The 16809-nt window shown below is 37.9% G+C and overlaps 1 protein-coding gene across 1 annotated transcript in view; it reads left to right on the top strand.

Moving 5' to 3' along the window:
* LOC121327479 (ephrin type-A receptor 6-like) overlaps positions 1–16809 on the top strand; it is a 72229-nt gene that overhangs the window by 48715 nt on the left and 6705 nt on the right. The window contains exon 3 of the mRNA XM_041271553.1: positions 11330–11993. Within this exon, the coding sequence (XP_041127487.1) occupies positions 11330–11993 (664 nt within the window). The remainder of the gene's footprint in view (positions 1–11329; positions 11994–16809) is intronic.

The raw sequence follows: 16809 nt of genomic DNA, 5'->3' as shown, positions 1-16809 counted from the left end.
TAAAGAAACAAAATTACCAACACCATGCCTCCTTTTAAAACTATCATGTTTCAATAACTTCCAAATAAATATGTCTCAGTCACAGTTTGAAGGTTAATCAGATCAAAGGATCTAAAGGAGAAGAACATATTCAGTACTGTTTTTTGTGAAGACACATCTCTCCCTCTTTTTCAATGAAACACATTCTGCCCGGACAACTCTCTCTTGGGACTTGAGATTTCAATAACGTTAGACTCAAAGGTTTCTTTTTTAAGACTGTTTAGAACATATCAATGTGGATGGCAGACTGAAATCTCCTTGAAGTTTTCATGAAGAACTGCAGATCCCTGAGGATTTTGGCCATTAATGGAAGAGTGAGAGAATTTTAGCTGATTGGCAGAGTTCATGCACTCAAGGATATGTAAGCCGTTTGATCTCCTTGCACCAAGTCATTTGACTGAATAGTAAATGTATTTTTTTTTTTTTATTATTATTTTTTTTTTTTGCCACATTACTTGATTTTTAATGCTTTGCATTATTATGCAAATATTTCTAATCTGGTGATTACTGTCCAGAAATACAAGTGCCATACCACACTTTACATATCAATGTGTCTGTTTTTGTTTTACATGCTGCAGTGCATCCAAGTTAATTAGGTGTGCATACTTAAAATATAGGAATACCTTTTAATAACTTACATTTTTTAATGCAATTGTTTTGCATGCATGTCACCAAAGCGAATTTGCAGCTTTGTACTTGGTATGCATTGTACTAAACAAGCAGTGGACAATGGTGGTCTTGGCTGTCTGAAGAGTATGTCAATAGATTTGCTCAATAGAAAGTGAATGTTCATTATTGCTATAGATTTTTCTTGCTTGATCAGACAGGAGATCAATGCAGATTACATTACTTCTCTTATATGTGGCTGCAAATAGACTTTCTGTGCCCAGCATCATGGTATTTCGTTATGCCTAATAATTTCAATTACTGATAAAATGTCCAGGCAGATTGACTGAGTGGAGGATAGTTTCACTGATTAAGTCCTGTGCATCCTAATATTATCTAACACTGTTTTTGTACTGTAAGATTGACTATATAAATAAAAACTTGCTCTACACTGCACCTACTCCTATACGTATTGATTGGTGATAACAAGCCTTGCTTTAAAATTGGGGAGGTGTTAAATGGGCAGCTCAAAATTAATCAAGGAGAGGAAAGTTTAATCTCAAAATAAGGCAGCCGTTGACTCACTTTGAGCTAAAAGACATTGTTGAGGTGAAACAGCAGAAGCTGCCTGAAGGAAAGACAAACAAACTGAGAAGTTAGTACAGTACCATATTATTATTATTATTATTATTATTATTATTATTATTTATTATTATTATTATTATTATTATTTTATAAAAATACATGTTTACTGTAACACACTTTAATCTGGGATGCTACATTACATTAGTGAAACTGGCTTCAGAATTTCAGCAGAATTCTGGGGATGTTTATAATTACATTACTACATATATTCCTGGATCACACTTTATTGTAGATCAGATTTCAGAAAACAGAATAATAAAATTGTGCTCTCAGCCGAAGTAATCAAGTAAGCCCCTATAATTATCTGCCATATCTTCTCCTGCATCTCCTAGAGGAGAATACTATGAAGTTAAACAGTACAGAAATTTGATATGTCACAAACAAATGTACAGCATAAAGCTTTATATTTGTAACATGTTATGTTTAGGAATCTAACTAGCTGTATTATTCCTTGTCAGTAACCGTCAGTGACAATTGTAATACATATGTTTTAGATGTCCTGTAGGTCGACTAATAAATCAAAGTCTTTTTGACATGAAGTACACATTGCTTGTCAAGCTGCTTGTGGTTGCAGCGAGGCTCTGTGCTCATAGTCGGAACATTTTGGTTGTGTGTTGTGTGTGGCAGAACTGCTTGATTGCATTTTGAGAGGGCAATGTTTCTGATAAATGGAATGAGAAAGTATACATGCAGAATTTCAAAAGACTGTGAAACAGTACAATGTTGTTGTTTTTTTCTTCTACTTTTTACTAAATCAATTACAGGACACTTATGTGAGTAACATTACACTTTACCTACCTTACAGTTAAGTAAAGATCAGGAAAGACAAACTTTATGAGTGGTATATATTTTTCAGCCCTTCATCATGAAAACACAGTTAATCATTGTGAGTACAACATAACCCACATAAAACACATTGTCTGATCCACATGATCAACAGCTCCCTTCACAGAGTATAAAGTGACTGAATTTGACCCCCATGAGTGCTGACATGTTGGCCAAAGTGGAAATATTTTTTGCCCAGAGATTTATCAAAACAAGCTTAAATGTTGTCAGGCCCAAGGCAAATTATAGCAGCTGACTAATAAAAGTTCACTTAACATAGCAATTATTATTCCCTTCCAGAGCCTGTTGTTCACTGATCTGAAAGCATTCACAGAGCTTGACCATTGAGGTAAAGCTGAAAGAAACAGGCAGGGTCAAAGAGCCAGTCTTCAAAGTAAGAGTAGGGATTGTAACCATGCATGCAATTAAAACACTGTAAGAACGCTGTTCAAAACCAGCCACCCCCAGATGGGAAATCCTAGTGCTTTACACCCTAAATATAAAACCGTACAGGGATCAAAAAAGCATTAAACCACTCCTGTTGGTTTGTGGTGCTTGGGCATGCAACATGTGTCGCCTGTTTTACCCCCAATTGGACATCTTCCTCACTAAATAACTTGGTATCCCTGAATAGATATGACATGCACATATCTTTCAATTTTGAAGACAGTCTAAAAGGAGCAGCAGTACCCCGCAATTGTATGGATTTGATACACATGCTGAATGCCTAGATTGGGCTTTTGTTTATTATTTTACACCTGAAAAAAATGTGTTTTTGCAATGGTTCTACAATGTCATGTTCATTGGCTGATCTGGTTTTGCCTTTACCCATGCACACCCAGGTCACAGGAAGTAGGAATAGCTACATTATCCAATTGTTGAGGAGCACAAGCTTGGTTCATGCTTCATAAGCAGTCTATGTATGATTACAGACAAAGAATATTTAATGGATCATGTCGAAAACGCATGTCTCAGGAAACCAGCAATCTGCATGAATGTGTTTTGCTAAATATCTTACCAAAACAGAACCAGTGTCTGACACAGGGCCTTCCATGCTGTGTAGAGTGCAGGTGTTGTCCTTTTCTAGTCCTGAACAGCTGCCTATGCCTTCTGGATTATGTCAACTGTATTTACTAAAGTGTCTCCTTGCTTTTGACATGTGTCATGGTTACTTCAAGGTCTATTTAAAATAGATTACAAAAAAATGAAAGGTAACAACCTCAAAAATAGGAAGTCTAGCCTTTGATACCTTCTGTGTTTGTGTTTTTCATGATTAAATCTAATTCTGAGAGGGCTTAGAAACAGTTCAATTATCTCTGTGATGTCTGCGTGTGCACAAGGTGAGCAAGAGAGGAGAGAGGAGAGATAATCAGAGCTGGAATCACTACGCAATCCTGTGTCATTTTATACTGAATTATTATTCAGGGGTGGCTTTTGTTGCCTCATTAGAAGCAGTTGACACTCCAGTTTGTTTACATTACCTGAAGGTGGTGCAGCTGCAGTCCACCCAAACAAACTTCCTCCCAACATCAAGCCTTCTTGTAACTTTGTGAATGTGACAATAGGGATCCTGGTCCAGTGTGCAAGTGGAGATGATCAGCAAGCTGTGCTGTTGCGCTGGGATATGAAAGGGAAATAAAACAAAGAGGTAAAGAAATGAATACAAGGGGATGTCTATTTGATGTTTCTGTTTTACTGAAGTCATTTCACAGAAAAAAAACCTGCATGTTGAACTGATATTTAAAGCAATCTTCTAAATTACAATATAGAAAATTAAATATACACAAACATGTGGGGCACTGCCCCTTTAAAATCCTTAATGTGTTCAATATTTTTCAGCAACAACTAAGCAATGTAATAACTTAAACATGAAAAATGAAATTAAGGACACCCTGCCTATCAATAGCATTCTTGATGTAAGAGAATGGTCTCAGCTTTTAAAGGAGTCCTGTATTCCAGCAGTGAATGGTCAGTAAGTTACAATGGTCACTGTGACATAGAAAAGGTTCCAAAAGGAACTGTTTCACTTCTGAAGCACCAGCTCAGTACGGCAAGGTCAGTCAGTCCGTCCGTCTCTTCAGTCCTCCCAAAGCGGCATAACAGTTAACAGTACATGGAACAAATATATAATGTTAATTCACACAACACAAAATGAGGCATATTTAGAAGCAAAATTGGAAAAGTAAAGGTAGGTATTTATTTTTTTTTTTTGTTAAGAAACACTTTTTCAAGGAAGCATCATAATTAAACTATTGTATAGATAAAATAAGATTGGGCTAAATAGGCTTGCTTCCTCCTAACTGTGGCAGACATTCAGGTAAAAAAAAAAAATAATGATACCAGCAACTTTTTACAAACTTTTTAGTCAACATTTTATTTATTTATTTACTTTTTTTTAGACTATCACCATCAACAATTGGAGAGTGTCTAATTTTAAATTGTATTTAATATTGTGTAATTTACAAGGCTAGAGTATACTGTGTTGCAAGTTATAGTTACATACTACAGTAGTACAGCCTTGTCAAGCACAGTAAAGCTCAGGGAAAGCATCCAGTGTAAATATGCTGTTAACATATTTTTTTTTTTTTTCTCATGGCTTGAGATGCTTCTTCGTATGGCATAAGCTCCCCTTTGGGCTGCAGTATTTTGCCGAGACACAGTCTGTCTGTTTTAGCAGAGTTAGCGCATTACGATGCTGCACCTTATTTAAATGTGTAGCCCAGTGGTAAATCACTGAATCTTTTTGTTTTCAGCTTGCAAGGAACATAGCCTTGGAACAAAGGCTGATTCCTGTGAATTCCAATTTGATTTGTTACTGGATTAAAAATACAATTTGGAGTCCACTTTTCTTTTTTAATGAGTGCTTGTTATATTAGCTGCTGCAATGATTCTAGCTTGCAGTTATAAAGCTACTTAATTTAGTCTGACAGGAAATTCAAGGTTTAAATGACAAATAAAATGTATTTATCATGCAAATGCAGTCAGGCTTAAATCTTATATTATTTAACGCTGCTATGGCCGAGGCACAGGGCAATGTGCAATTAAAGTCTGGGGGAAGTTAATAGACATCAAATACATTCTGCAGCCAGCACTGAATCACTGGTTGTCTCTCGCTCTCCCTCTTTCCCTTGTAGTGCATCTGCTGTGAATTAGGTTCATCTTTCAATAAAATCCATGTTTCTGCTGCCTCATTGCTTTTAAAATATTCGTGGTAGGGCATCATGCTGGAGGTTTGGTACAGATCTGGACCCTGTCTCGGTTCTCAGAGCTGCAGTAATACAGCAGAACAGTTAACCCATTAAAGCACCGGGGAAACGGCACACTGCCTGACTTAGTACATGTTGTATGAGTACATGGAAGAAATGTTTGTGTCTGTAATTTGATTCTCCATACTCAAAAATCATTGATGTGATGTACTAAATGTAGATAATCAATTAGAATCCTTAAAATTGACTTTTCACTAGCAACGCAGCAATAAGTTCTACCCCCTTTCTTATGAATCCATGTAGTGATTAATACTGGATCATAGATAGTCTTCTTAATATTCAGAAAGGAGACATACACCAATGGAATGACATGAATGATTTTATGAATTGACAGATAAATATGCCTGTTATTTTAATTGGCCATGGCCTTGCCCATTGGAGCTTGATAGCTGCCCCCCCAGGCAAACTATAATCAACTAACTACATGAATTAAATGAAAACTAATGCCAGTGGGCAGGACAAGTGGCACTTGAGGCCACCTTCCCTCAGGACAAGGCATACTGCAAGGTGGAGGCAGGAGAAGAGGGGGACCAAACAAACGACGAACAGTAAGGGCCATAGATAACCCCTTCCTCAGGAAGCAAGCGAAGTGTCCTCTGAAATATAGTTGACCAGCAGACACAATAAAATGAATCAATATATGAATACATATTTATTATGCATATGAAAGAGAAAAGCAATAAGCAAGTGTTTGTTAATAAACTAATAATAAAGTAACAGACAAACTAACGTAAATAAACTAACTGTCAAACTAAATTAATACAACACCCTTACACACGTTAAAAAATGCTGCAGCAGCTCTAGATTAATTATGAATACCTGCACAGGTGCAATATTCAAGACATGCACACAGTTATTTAAAAGAATGGTGAAGCAACTCACCAGAACAGAAAACACCAAGTTGTCTGATTCAGGTAGAACAATTGAACAAGAGAAACAGGAGGGTGTTTTGCCTATTGTTTACATGCCATTTTGTAGCAATGAGGTGCACTTGAGGAAATCAAAATACAAAACGAGGCAATGATATGACAGCGGCTCTGGAAAGATTTAAAAACCAATCAGTGTGCCTCAAGACATTCGCGATGACATGTTTAAAAAGATTGAATAAACCATTTGAGTTTTAGTTTGATAATGAATGAATTATCAGGTTGAAAAGCAGTACAGTATCAGCACTGAATGCTAGCAATGCCAAAAATGTGCTCTTTTAAGCAAAGTTCCTGTTACTTTTGCCAGAGCATTTACAATGGGAAAAAATCAGTTTCACCACAAGGGTTTTTCTTAGGAGGTGTTCCTATACACAGAGACTACTGTATAGATACACCGGTATATATGGTTCGATGATTATGTATTTGATAGGGGACGGATTCTCCTTTCATAAAAATAACTATGTTTCCAAATCCTAGACAACAAACTGCATGTTGCCAACACACTGTTCAGTCTTGAAGGGGCTCCTGCAGCAGCCAAAGCAGCATCCATACAATAACCTGATTAGGCAAACAGACCACGCTGGCACCAAAGCGAGCCAGCACAGGTGGGCCAAATGGCCTTTTCTTGTTCTTGAATTTCTTATGTTCATATGTTATGATAGCTTAACCTTGAAATTCCTTTACATGAACTTCACAAACTGTACACAGGCATATGGTGGATGTTGAGAGGTGTGTTGTGTTGCTGGGAGAGATTCCAGACAGTACGGATTTCAGCAACTCAACAACAGGGCTTGAGTGCCAGTGGCACTGTTCTAACTGTTAAGTCTGCCTGCCTGCCCAACCCTCAAATCCCTGACCTCCTCAAAGACAAGGAGTCCTCCCACAGTTCAGCCTATCTGCAAGCTGCATATCGTTCACATAGTCCTCTGAAATTAACAAAAGGTTGAAGGTCAGAGTTTCATAGTGACATGCTGGCGGCCAGAAGCCAAGGTTTTACAACAGGAAAGATGGTGAAAGGCATTGAAGGTGCTCCTGTACATTTGAAGTATACTGCATGTGGCAGAGGTTGATAATAAAGGCAATGTTTATTCAATGTTAAGTGTATGGCAGCCCTGTAACAGGTATTTTGAGATTTAAACAGTGAGGAGCAGATGTTCAGTATTATAATACAAGCCTGAACGCAGAAACTGTAATGCTCGAACATTTGAAAGGCAAAATAAATCCGTATCATTATGCATATGTGGTGCGCAGGTTGAGTGCTAATGTAAGAAATACTACTTGACTTGACTTTAGAGACCAGTGGCTCCAGGGTAATCCATTTGAAGTGCCTGAACTCGTCAAACTGTTCTTTTAGCAATACAGCCCTGATTAGAGGGCACTGTCTGGCAGTTAAGAGCCCACACTCCCAGGCAAGACCTGCTAACCGGGCTGGGATTCATATTATTTAAACCACACTGTTTTTCTTCTGACAGTTTTGCTTTTCACAAGTTGCAGCTTCCTGTAAGTACGGATGGAGTTTGGAGTATGAAGGGGTGACAGGCTGCGTGAAAAAAAAAAAAAAAAAAAAAAAAAAAAGATTTAGAAATAGTTTTAAGGGAACTGTTTGTGTCAGCTATCAGACATTAAATGGAAAAGGAAATAAGCACGGCTATCCATTAAGTGCGGTGCATCCCTGCAGTTGCTCATTGTTGGGAATCATGGGGCATGCTTATCACTTTACTAGCTTATTAAATTCATGTGACATTTACAAACAAAGAAGTGCAAGCTCATAATGTGGTCCAAATTGGTTAATCCTCTCCAGAACCACAGTCCATAACCATTAACTTTACCAGAGGACTTTCAGTATCGCCACATTTTGTCAGATACCTGAACTGCATAATATTCCAACGTTCTGCATCCACACCTCAAGAGTTTACAATGGTCTAATAGTACACAACACAAATACATATACATCTTAAACAGTAAAAGTGTGGAATTTGGAATGTCCAATTATTTTGTCCTGAGCTCACAGGGCACCTGCCCAGCAGGTTTCGCTGTGCCGCACTGAGGAGAAGCTCCCTTCGAAATCCCCAGTGAAGACCAATGACTTTGCTAAGCCAGGACGTGAACCTGCATAAAATCAATGCTTAATTACCACAGTTATTCTCACACATGTGTAGAGACAGTCAAGACCTCAATTCGGCTTGCAGCTTAAATTTAAATTTCGAATTGTTAGTATGTATCATAATGATGAACCCTTAATAGTCATTGTAATACAAATCAGCACACCACATTCATTAATCTGTCCAAACTGCACCAAGTATTTGTTTAAGGATTCTGCTTGACTGTGTCTAGCCTATACAGTAATTAGTAAAATTGACTGAAAGGCTAGTTTGCCCTTTTCTCACGGGCGAGACATCTTTAGTTCTATCAACTAGCTCAGTAGCAGTCATCTTGCTATTCAGTGAATTACCCTGGGGAAACATTGTTAGGATTCATGCAGAGTTAAAGATTCATTTATTCATTTAAATATTGAAAATCGCTATATGATGAAAATATGACCTTTTTGGAGATTTTTGTAATCCTAATAGTAAAGGAGATCTCCCATATGGCACTCACACTCACAGGTGTGTGTCTAAAACTACCTATATACAAACCAAAGGCTAAACTGGAGAGAAGTGGTAAATATTCACCCTGGACCCACATTGTGATTTGATTGTGGGATACTGCACCTTTACAGAGTGGCAGTGCTTAGATCATTCAAGTAGATCTGATTGAAATCTTTGTCTGAATGTGAACCCAATACACACAATACACAATGCGTGCACTGCCATGAGTAGACAGTGTTTTAGCATTCAGGATGTCACATTTCATATGATATACTGTATTTATGTTGGTATAACTTTTCTTTTTTGGCACCTGAAAATTATTTTTGATGCTAAGTCATTAAATATTTAATTTTCTGTCCCAGCTGCCTCAGGTACGCTGCCCATCTGTTTAGGTTTAAAATATTCTGAAGCAGCTTTCTGTGGCCAGGGATGAACCTTATTACTTTTCATTGTACTGGCAAGGACACTAATAGAAATGCAACAGCCAGCAGTGATGCGTGTGCTGTGGCTACACATGTTTTTAAACATTGTACACATCATTTTCAGAAAGAGGATTAGAAGCCTACTAATCACGTATAATAGAAATCCAGAGATACAGAAAGATAGACATAGATAGGTAGAAATAGACATGAAAGACTGCATGATGAGAACGGCCACCTGTCAACAGTGGCTATGAAGAAACCCACATATACAGTGGCTTGTGAAAGTATTGACCCCCATTGGCATTTTTCCTATTTTGTTGCCTTACAACCTGGAATTAAAATTGATTTTTATTTGGATTTCATGTAATGGACATACATAAAATAGTCCAAATTGGTGAAGTGAAATGAAAAAAATAAAAAAAACTTGTTTAAAAAAATTCTAAAAAATAAATAATGGAAAAGTGGTGCATGCATATGTATTCACCCCCTTTGCTATTAAGCCTCTAAATAAGATCTGCCATTGCCTAAAGAAAAAAATAAGCAAACACGTTTGGTGTTCGCCAAAAGGCATGTGGGAGACTCCCCAAACATATGGAAGAAGGTACTCTGGTCAGATGAGACTAAAATTGAGCTTTTTGGCCAAAGGAAAACGCTATGTCTGGCGCAAACCCAACACCTCTCATCACCCCGAGAACACCATCCCCACAGTGAGGCATGGTGGTAGCAGCATCATGCTGTGGGAATGTTTTTCATCGGTAGGGACTGGGAAACTGGTTAGAATTGAAGGAATGATGGATGGCGCTAAATACAGGGAAATTCTTGAGGGAAACCTGTTTCAGTCTTTCAGAGATTTGAGACTGGGACATAGGTTCACCTTCCAGCAGGACAATGACCCTAAGCATACTGCTAAAGCAACACTCAAGTGGTTTAAGGGGAAACATTTAAATGTCTTGGAATGGTCTAGTCAAAGCCCAGACCTCAATCCAATTGAGAATCTGTGGTATGACTTAAAGATTGCTGTACACCAACGGAACCCATCCAACTTGAAGGAGCTGGAGCAGTTTTGCCTTGAAGAATGGGCAAAAATCCCAGTGGCTAGATGTGCCAAGCTTATAGTTACATACCCCAAGAGACTTGCAGCTGTAATTGCTGCAAAAGGTGGCTCTACAAAGTATTGACTTCAGGGGGGTGAATACTTATGTACGCTCAAGTTTTCTGTTTTTTTGTCTTATTTCTTGTTTGTTTCACAATAAAAAATATTTTGCATCTTCAAAGTGGTAGGCATGTTGTGTAAATCAAATGATACAAACCCCCAAAAAATCCATTTTAATTCCAGGTTGTAAGGCAACAAAATAGGAAAAATGCCAAGGGGGTGGGGGGTCAATACTTTCGCAAGCCACTGTAGTGTACACACTTCGCTTGTTAAATCACCTGTAATGAAAGACTGCTGCAGTCACTGTAATGAGGTTTTAATGCTGCGTTTACATTTCATAGTATTGGTAAAACTATACAATACAAGATCTCTAGCTTTTCTCTGAGGTTGAGAGTTTCTTGTGCTCAGAATTACCAACCTTTTCATACTTAATGTTTCTCATCCTTATATATTTTTATAACTTTAAACTTGATGTTGCTTGACTAGAACTTGGGCTCATGGGATCATGGCTTGTGGAAAAAAAGCAATACAAAATCTAATCCAAAAAGGAATCTTTGTTATTAAAAAGCTGTGTTATAAGGCTTGCCAGCGAGACAATCTACATATTTTTTTTTATAGGACCCTGAATAATCTGGGGGAAAGTATATATCCAGCCCAAATGACGTAAAATCTTGTTTCCAATGAGGCCCTGCTAGCATACACCTTTCAGAGCTAGCTAGAGCTGAATGAAAGAGTTCTTTGCTTGTTTAGGATTCAGTGGCCGTATGCGTGGCACATACAGACCAGGCTGGTTGTGTTAGCATTCATCATCAGGCTTGTGATATCCCAATAACCAAATATTGCTTTCTTTGCTCTGCAGTGGGATGCCATCACTGAAATGGACGAACACAACCGGCCCATCCACACCTTCCAGGTGTGTCATGTAATGGAGCCCAACCAGAACAACTGGCTGCGGTCCAACTGGATCTCCCGTGAGGCGGCCCAGAAGATCTACGTGGAGATGCGGTTCACCTTGCGGGACTGCAACAGTATCCCCTGGGTCCTGGGCACTTGCAAGGAGACATTCAACCTCTACTACATGGAGACCAATGAGTCTCACGGAATCAAGTTTAAACCTGCTCAGTACACAAAGATCGACACTATCGCGGCCGATGAGAGCTTCACTCAGATGGACCTGGGCGACCGCATCCTCAAGCTCAACACTGAGGTGCGTGAGGTGGGGCCCATCACTAAGAAAGGGTTCTACCTGGCCTTCCAGGATATCGGTGCCTGCATAGCCCTGGTGTCAGTTCGCGTTTACTACAAAAAGTGCCCTTTCACCTTCCGAAACCTGGCTGTGTTCCCCGATACCATTCCCAGGGTAGATTCCTCCTCGTTGGTGGAAGTACGGGGTGTTTGCGTGAAGAATGCTGAAGAGAGGGACATCCCCAAGCTGTACTGTGGGGCAGATGGAGACTGGCTTGTTCCTCTTGGCCGCTGTGTCTGCAGTATTGGATTCGAGGAGGTGGATGGCTCTTGTCATGGTAAGACTTTAAGAGCATGTACTGTGAAGTTTAGAGGGGTATTTCTTACTTGAATGGCATGTGTGTATAGCTGGATATGCTGCTTTGGCAGTAAGGTAACATGAGGACTTTACTTGGTAACACATTACATTGTGTCTCTAATTACTGTGTGTGCACATAGTAGTTACATAGTGAATACATGTGTATATACACAATGTGATTATGCACAGTTACAATGTACTTAATGTGTAATTTATTTTTGTTGTTTTTGATAATATAACCCTAACCTTAACCCTTTCCTGATACAATTTTGTACTTATATACTGTATACTGTGCAAAAAGATTTATATGTTAAGTACATTGTAACTATGCAAAACAACATTGCAAGTATGTATAAGTACACATGTATCTACTATGCAACTGCAATGTAAATACACAGTAATTAGAGACACAATGTAAAGTGTTTATTTTTACTATGGGGGAAAGGCAGGTCAGAGACTTCTAAATGGAGCTAATGACACTGGAGTAAACCGCTTTGTGAATTCCATCTGCAGTAAAGCTATGATAATAGGACCCCACCAATACAGCATTCTGCTAAATAGGAAGTGACACAGAGAACATTGGGCATCACCAAAGAGCACTTAGAACATTTACAACAGCCAATTTCCAGCTGACTACTGCACAGGAACATTCTAAAGAATAGCCACAATTAATCTGATAATGGCTTTACATTTTGGAGGTTATTCAAGGTTAGTATTAGGTTTATACATACATGCTCCAGTAAGCATGGTTGCTGCTGGTATATTTTTTCTCTGGGTGAATTTGACAGGTAGTATTTTACTATCTGTACTGAATATGTGCTTGCATGACATCAGCTTCCGAACGGTCTGCCCAGCCCCAGGTACTATCAGTATGCTAAGCAGATACAGGTTACAAGCACTCCAAGCTGCGGCTCTGTTATGGAGTTGGGAAGTGAATCTTTAAATAGTGCACAAACCTCATAAACCTCCTCTAAAGGGACCTTAAGACAGTGTGCCCGTAAGTCGTGATGTTTATCACAGAGTATTTTTGAAGATTGTTACCTGCTTTATTACTAGTGTAGTACTGAGATCATCCTTTGATACATTTAAATGTATAAGGAACAATTTCTCTAAAAGGGACACTAAAGAATAGAGAATTGGGGGACTCGAATCCATGAGCACCAGCATGCAAGAGGGAGCTGCATATAATGTTGCACTCAGTCAGTATGTCTGGCAGCTAATTCATGGAGAACATTTTAAACCCTTTGCTAGTACACAATTATGGAAATCTGCTATAATATTTGTTTCATTTTGTTGAAGTGGAAACAAGAGGCAACACCCCTGTGCATGTACCAGAGAACAACGTACTGAATGTTCAATCTCCACTTTAAGGAAGAACATGAAATATATTCAACTATGTTTTCCCAAGCCAGCGTTTATATAACTATCTCATGTTTTTCTGCTAAAGATAAACAAACAGAAAAATTCATATTTTTATCCTAGAATGTTCTTTAAATAGCTCTGATATCAGAAAACAGTACCCCAGCTCTGAGCTGACTATTTGGTGGACAGGATCATTGGTGCAGCTGTACACCTGTCAAACCCACCATTGATTTAAAAGCCAGTCAAGTCAAGTGTCTATGTAAAGGTCAGAGTTGAATCCGCCTCCCAAGGGGAATCACTCTCCTTGTCAATGATGCAAGGCATCATGGGAATTGCTTTCCTTGTCAATGATGCAAGGCGTTATGGGAATCGCTCTCCTTGTCAATGAGGCAAGGCATTATGGGAATTGCTCTCCTTGTCAATGAGGCAGGGCATTATGGGAATCGCTCTCCTTGTCAATGAGGCAAGGGAATACGCTGCATCAGTGGACCATGTGTTTATTTAGTCATCCACTGCACTTTATATTTTCAAACTCTGATATGTAAAACAGGAATATTGTGAGCCTCCACTTATGATTGGAATTGTTTTCATTTTTGTCAACACTATCTTTTTGTCTTCCTGCTTTTTATTTAGCCTACTGGATGTAATCATTTTGGTCATGCAAGATAGGGTTAAAATGCTGCTTATTTGTTATTTTGAAATGAAAACATAACAAATGTGCACGATCTAAAATCTCAGCGGAAGCTCAACACCTTGTTATTGGGATCTTGGAAAGTTAAATCTGAAATAAGAAGAGATCACTTTTGAGAGCCTGCATACAGTAATTGCATTAGTTTTGAGGAGCATTGGCATGGCCCCAAGGCATTAGAGTTTGTTCAGTTGTAACTATCTGAGGATCATACATACTTATGTCAGCAACAATGCTTTTGTTATTGTTCTCTTAAGATTCTTCATTAATATTGTGTGAGCATGTTTACCTTTTTCTTCTGTCACAGCGTTGGAAGTAAACAAGGCAGTGTAGATAATATTAATATGTAATATTTCAATAAAATAGCAGCATATATATAAGATATGAACCCATTAAAATATTACATTTAAGCCAAGTAGGACTTTTTTTAATATAAGGAAATTAAATATGAGCGATTTAACTAGTAAGGTTGATATCTATGTGAACTATACATACTTTCTTGCCATGTCATTGTCTTTACCCTCCTCAAAACACAATACTTACCCAGGTAACCCATACCTGGGAGCTATACCATACTGTTTACTGAGAACATAGCAGATTCAATTGTAAACAACCTGCTGTTAGAAGTAAGTATTGCTGCTACTCCTGAAATTGATCGTACCAATACTAGGATCTGGTGAGTTTATTATTTTATTATTTTTCTTCAGTTACTTATTGTGTAGCAATCTTTATTATCCCACCCACCATGGTTCAGGCTAGATACAATAAAGGCCACTGGGGTCCATTCAGTGCAATGTTCAGCTTCGTACTGGGAGCACACCACTGCTTATCAGAATGTGTTCATTTCACAAACCATGGCTGCATTGTTTCTTTATTTCTGTGAAATCGCTGTACCACTACATAATTTATTTTTATTTTTTTTAATTATAAAAACTCTAACTACAGCTATCCCATGCTTTGATGTGCAGAAATGGATCATCTTAATACTCTTTCATTCAAAAAAAGCATTCAGTATGTGTCCAGCACAGTATGTGCTTTAGCTCCAAGCTGCAGAGTTTTTTTTGTTTTTTTTCAAATTAATTTTGTATCTACTAGATCAATGGCAGTTCTTGTAGGCACTATAGTTATTATTAGCTGACAATGAAAAATACGTTGTCTTCCAGATCTGAATTAAGGTTACAGCTTTTAAATTAGTTCAGTGCTATATTCACTTCCTGTTCTATTTGTCATTGAACAAATCAGTTGACTTTTGGATTATTATTTTATAACTGTTTTTTAGTGCAAAAAAGGCCTGATGCTTTCAGATTGTAAAAGACACTCAATAAAACATTCATCTAGTCTTCTCAAGACAGTAATACATGACAATCTGTAAGTAATGTTACCTTTAACAACCAGTTGGCCAGTGTGCTCAAAATCTGCTTTCTTCTTCTTTCTTATAAAAAAAAAAAAAAACAGGACTTTTGTCCATAGGGAAAAAAAAGAAAAAAGTTTCAATTTTGTTTTTGAAAGCACGATATAGAATTTAGATTTCTGTCAAGCTATACTCCCATCTATTTTTATTTATCTACTGGAATGTTAAATTTGTTTTTTTGTTAATATAATTTCATAGATTTCACAACTTTACTATATACTTACTGGCACCCCATTAAAGAAGTGGGTTTCTGCAATAGTGACTGCCACAACTTAAATCATTTCATTTTATACCATTCAATATAATGACAATATAGTGAGGAACTGCATTTTGCATTGAAGGTAAATGGATATCAATGGCACCATTCACCCAAACGCCATTCTTATTAAAATCAATTGTCTGTTTTTCAAGTCCTACTGATTATCTATTCAGGGTTACCAGTAGGTGAAAGTAGAGTCCAATGCTAGTTAAATAAATACATAAATAATTTTTTAAAAAAACAGCCGTATGTGTTAAACTTGGGATCTAATTGTACCCCAAATGGTACCTGAATTGTTTACTGGTTAAAAAAACAAAAACAAAAAAAACAAAACAAAAAGAAAACAGTGTTACAAAACTGTTTGCAAGTTAATAGTTAGGTTTGAACATGTCTAAGTGGTCCTGATGCATACATCTATCTTCTTATCAATGTAATCAATGAGCCTTTTAATGGTGTTACTTTCATGAATGTGTAATGCCTTTTTATTTTCTACATCAGGTGCTACACCCCTCATTAGATTCCCAGCTACCGGCAGGAATGTGCTGGCATGTTACTTCTTAATACACAAATCACTTTAACCAAGCCATTATTCAAACAGTGTTCAGCCTCAGGTTATCAATAACAATGTGGAAAGATTTTATTTAATTTTTTTTTAATTATTCCTACTTCAACTACAAAATGTTGAGTTTCAGGTAACATGACAACCAGCCATTGCCATGCCACAAGGAACCATAAAACAATCAGCAATGGTCCCATGATTTACTGAATATCTGGTTAAACAGGACATGCAATACTATGTCTTAATTTATTACAGTCATCAGTCTTCTTAGCGTGTGCTGTTCTTGCGCAGGCAAGCAACTGCTGAATCAACAGCTGTGTGTAAAGCACGGAGTCCACCCGGGAAACTTGTCAGCGGGCAGTCCTCCACAACATGAAGCATTGTCTGTTTCTGCCCATATGAGCAGAGTGGGCTTTCTACGAGGCCCCAGTCATAAAGACAAGCTGCACACAACCGTGACCAGTACGATAGCGATTGAGTAAAGTCATCAGTGTAACTGCTCTTACTGGTAGCGGTC

Source organism: Polyodon spathula, chromosome 15 (genome assembly GCF_017654505.1).
Source record: "Polyodon spathula isolate WHYD16114869_AA chromosome 15, ASM1765450v1, whole genome shotgun sequence".
Taxonomy (NCBI): domain Eukaryota; kingdom Metazoa; phylum Chordata; class Actinopteri; order Acipenseriformes; family Polyodontidae; genus Polyodon; species Polyodon spathula.
The sequence above is the reverse complement of the archived record's forward strand: the minus strand, read 5'-3'. Positions and strand labels throughout refer to the sequence as shown.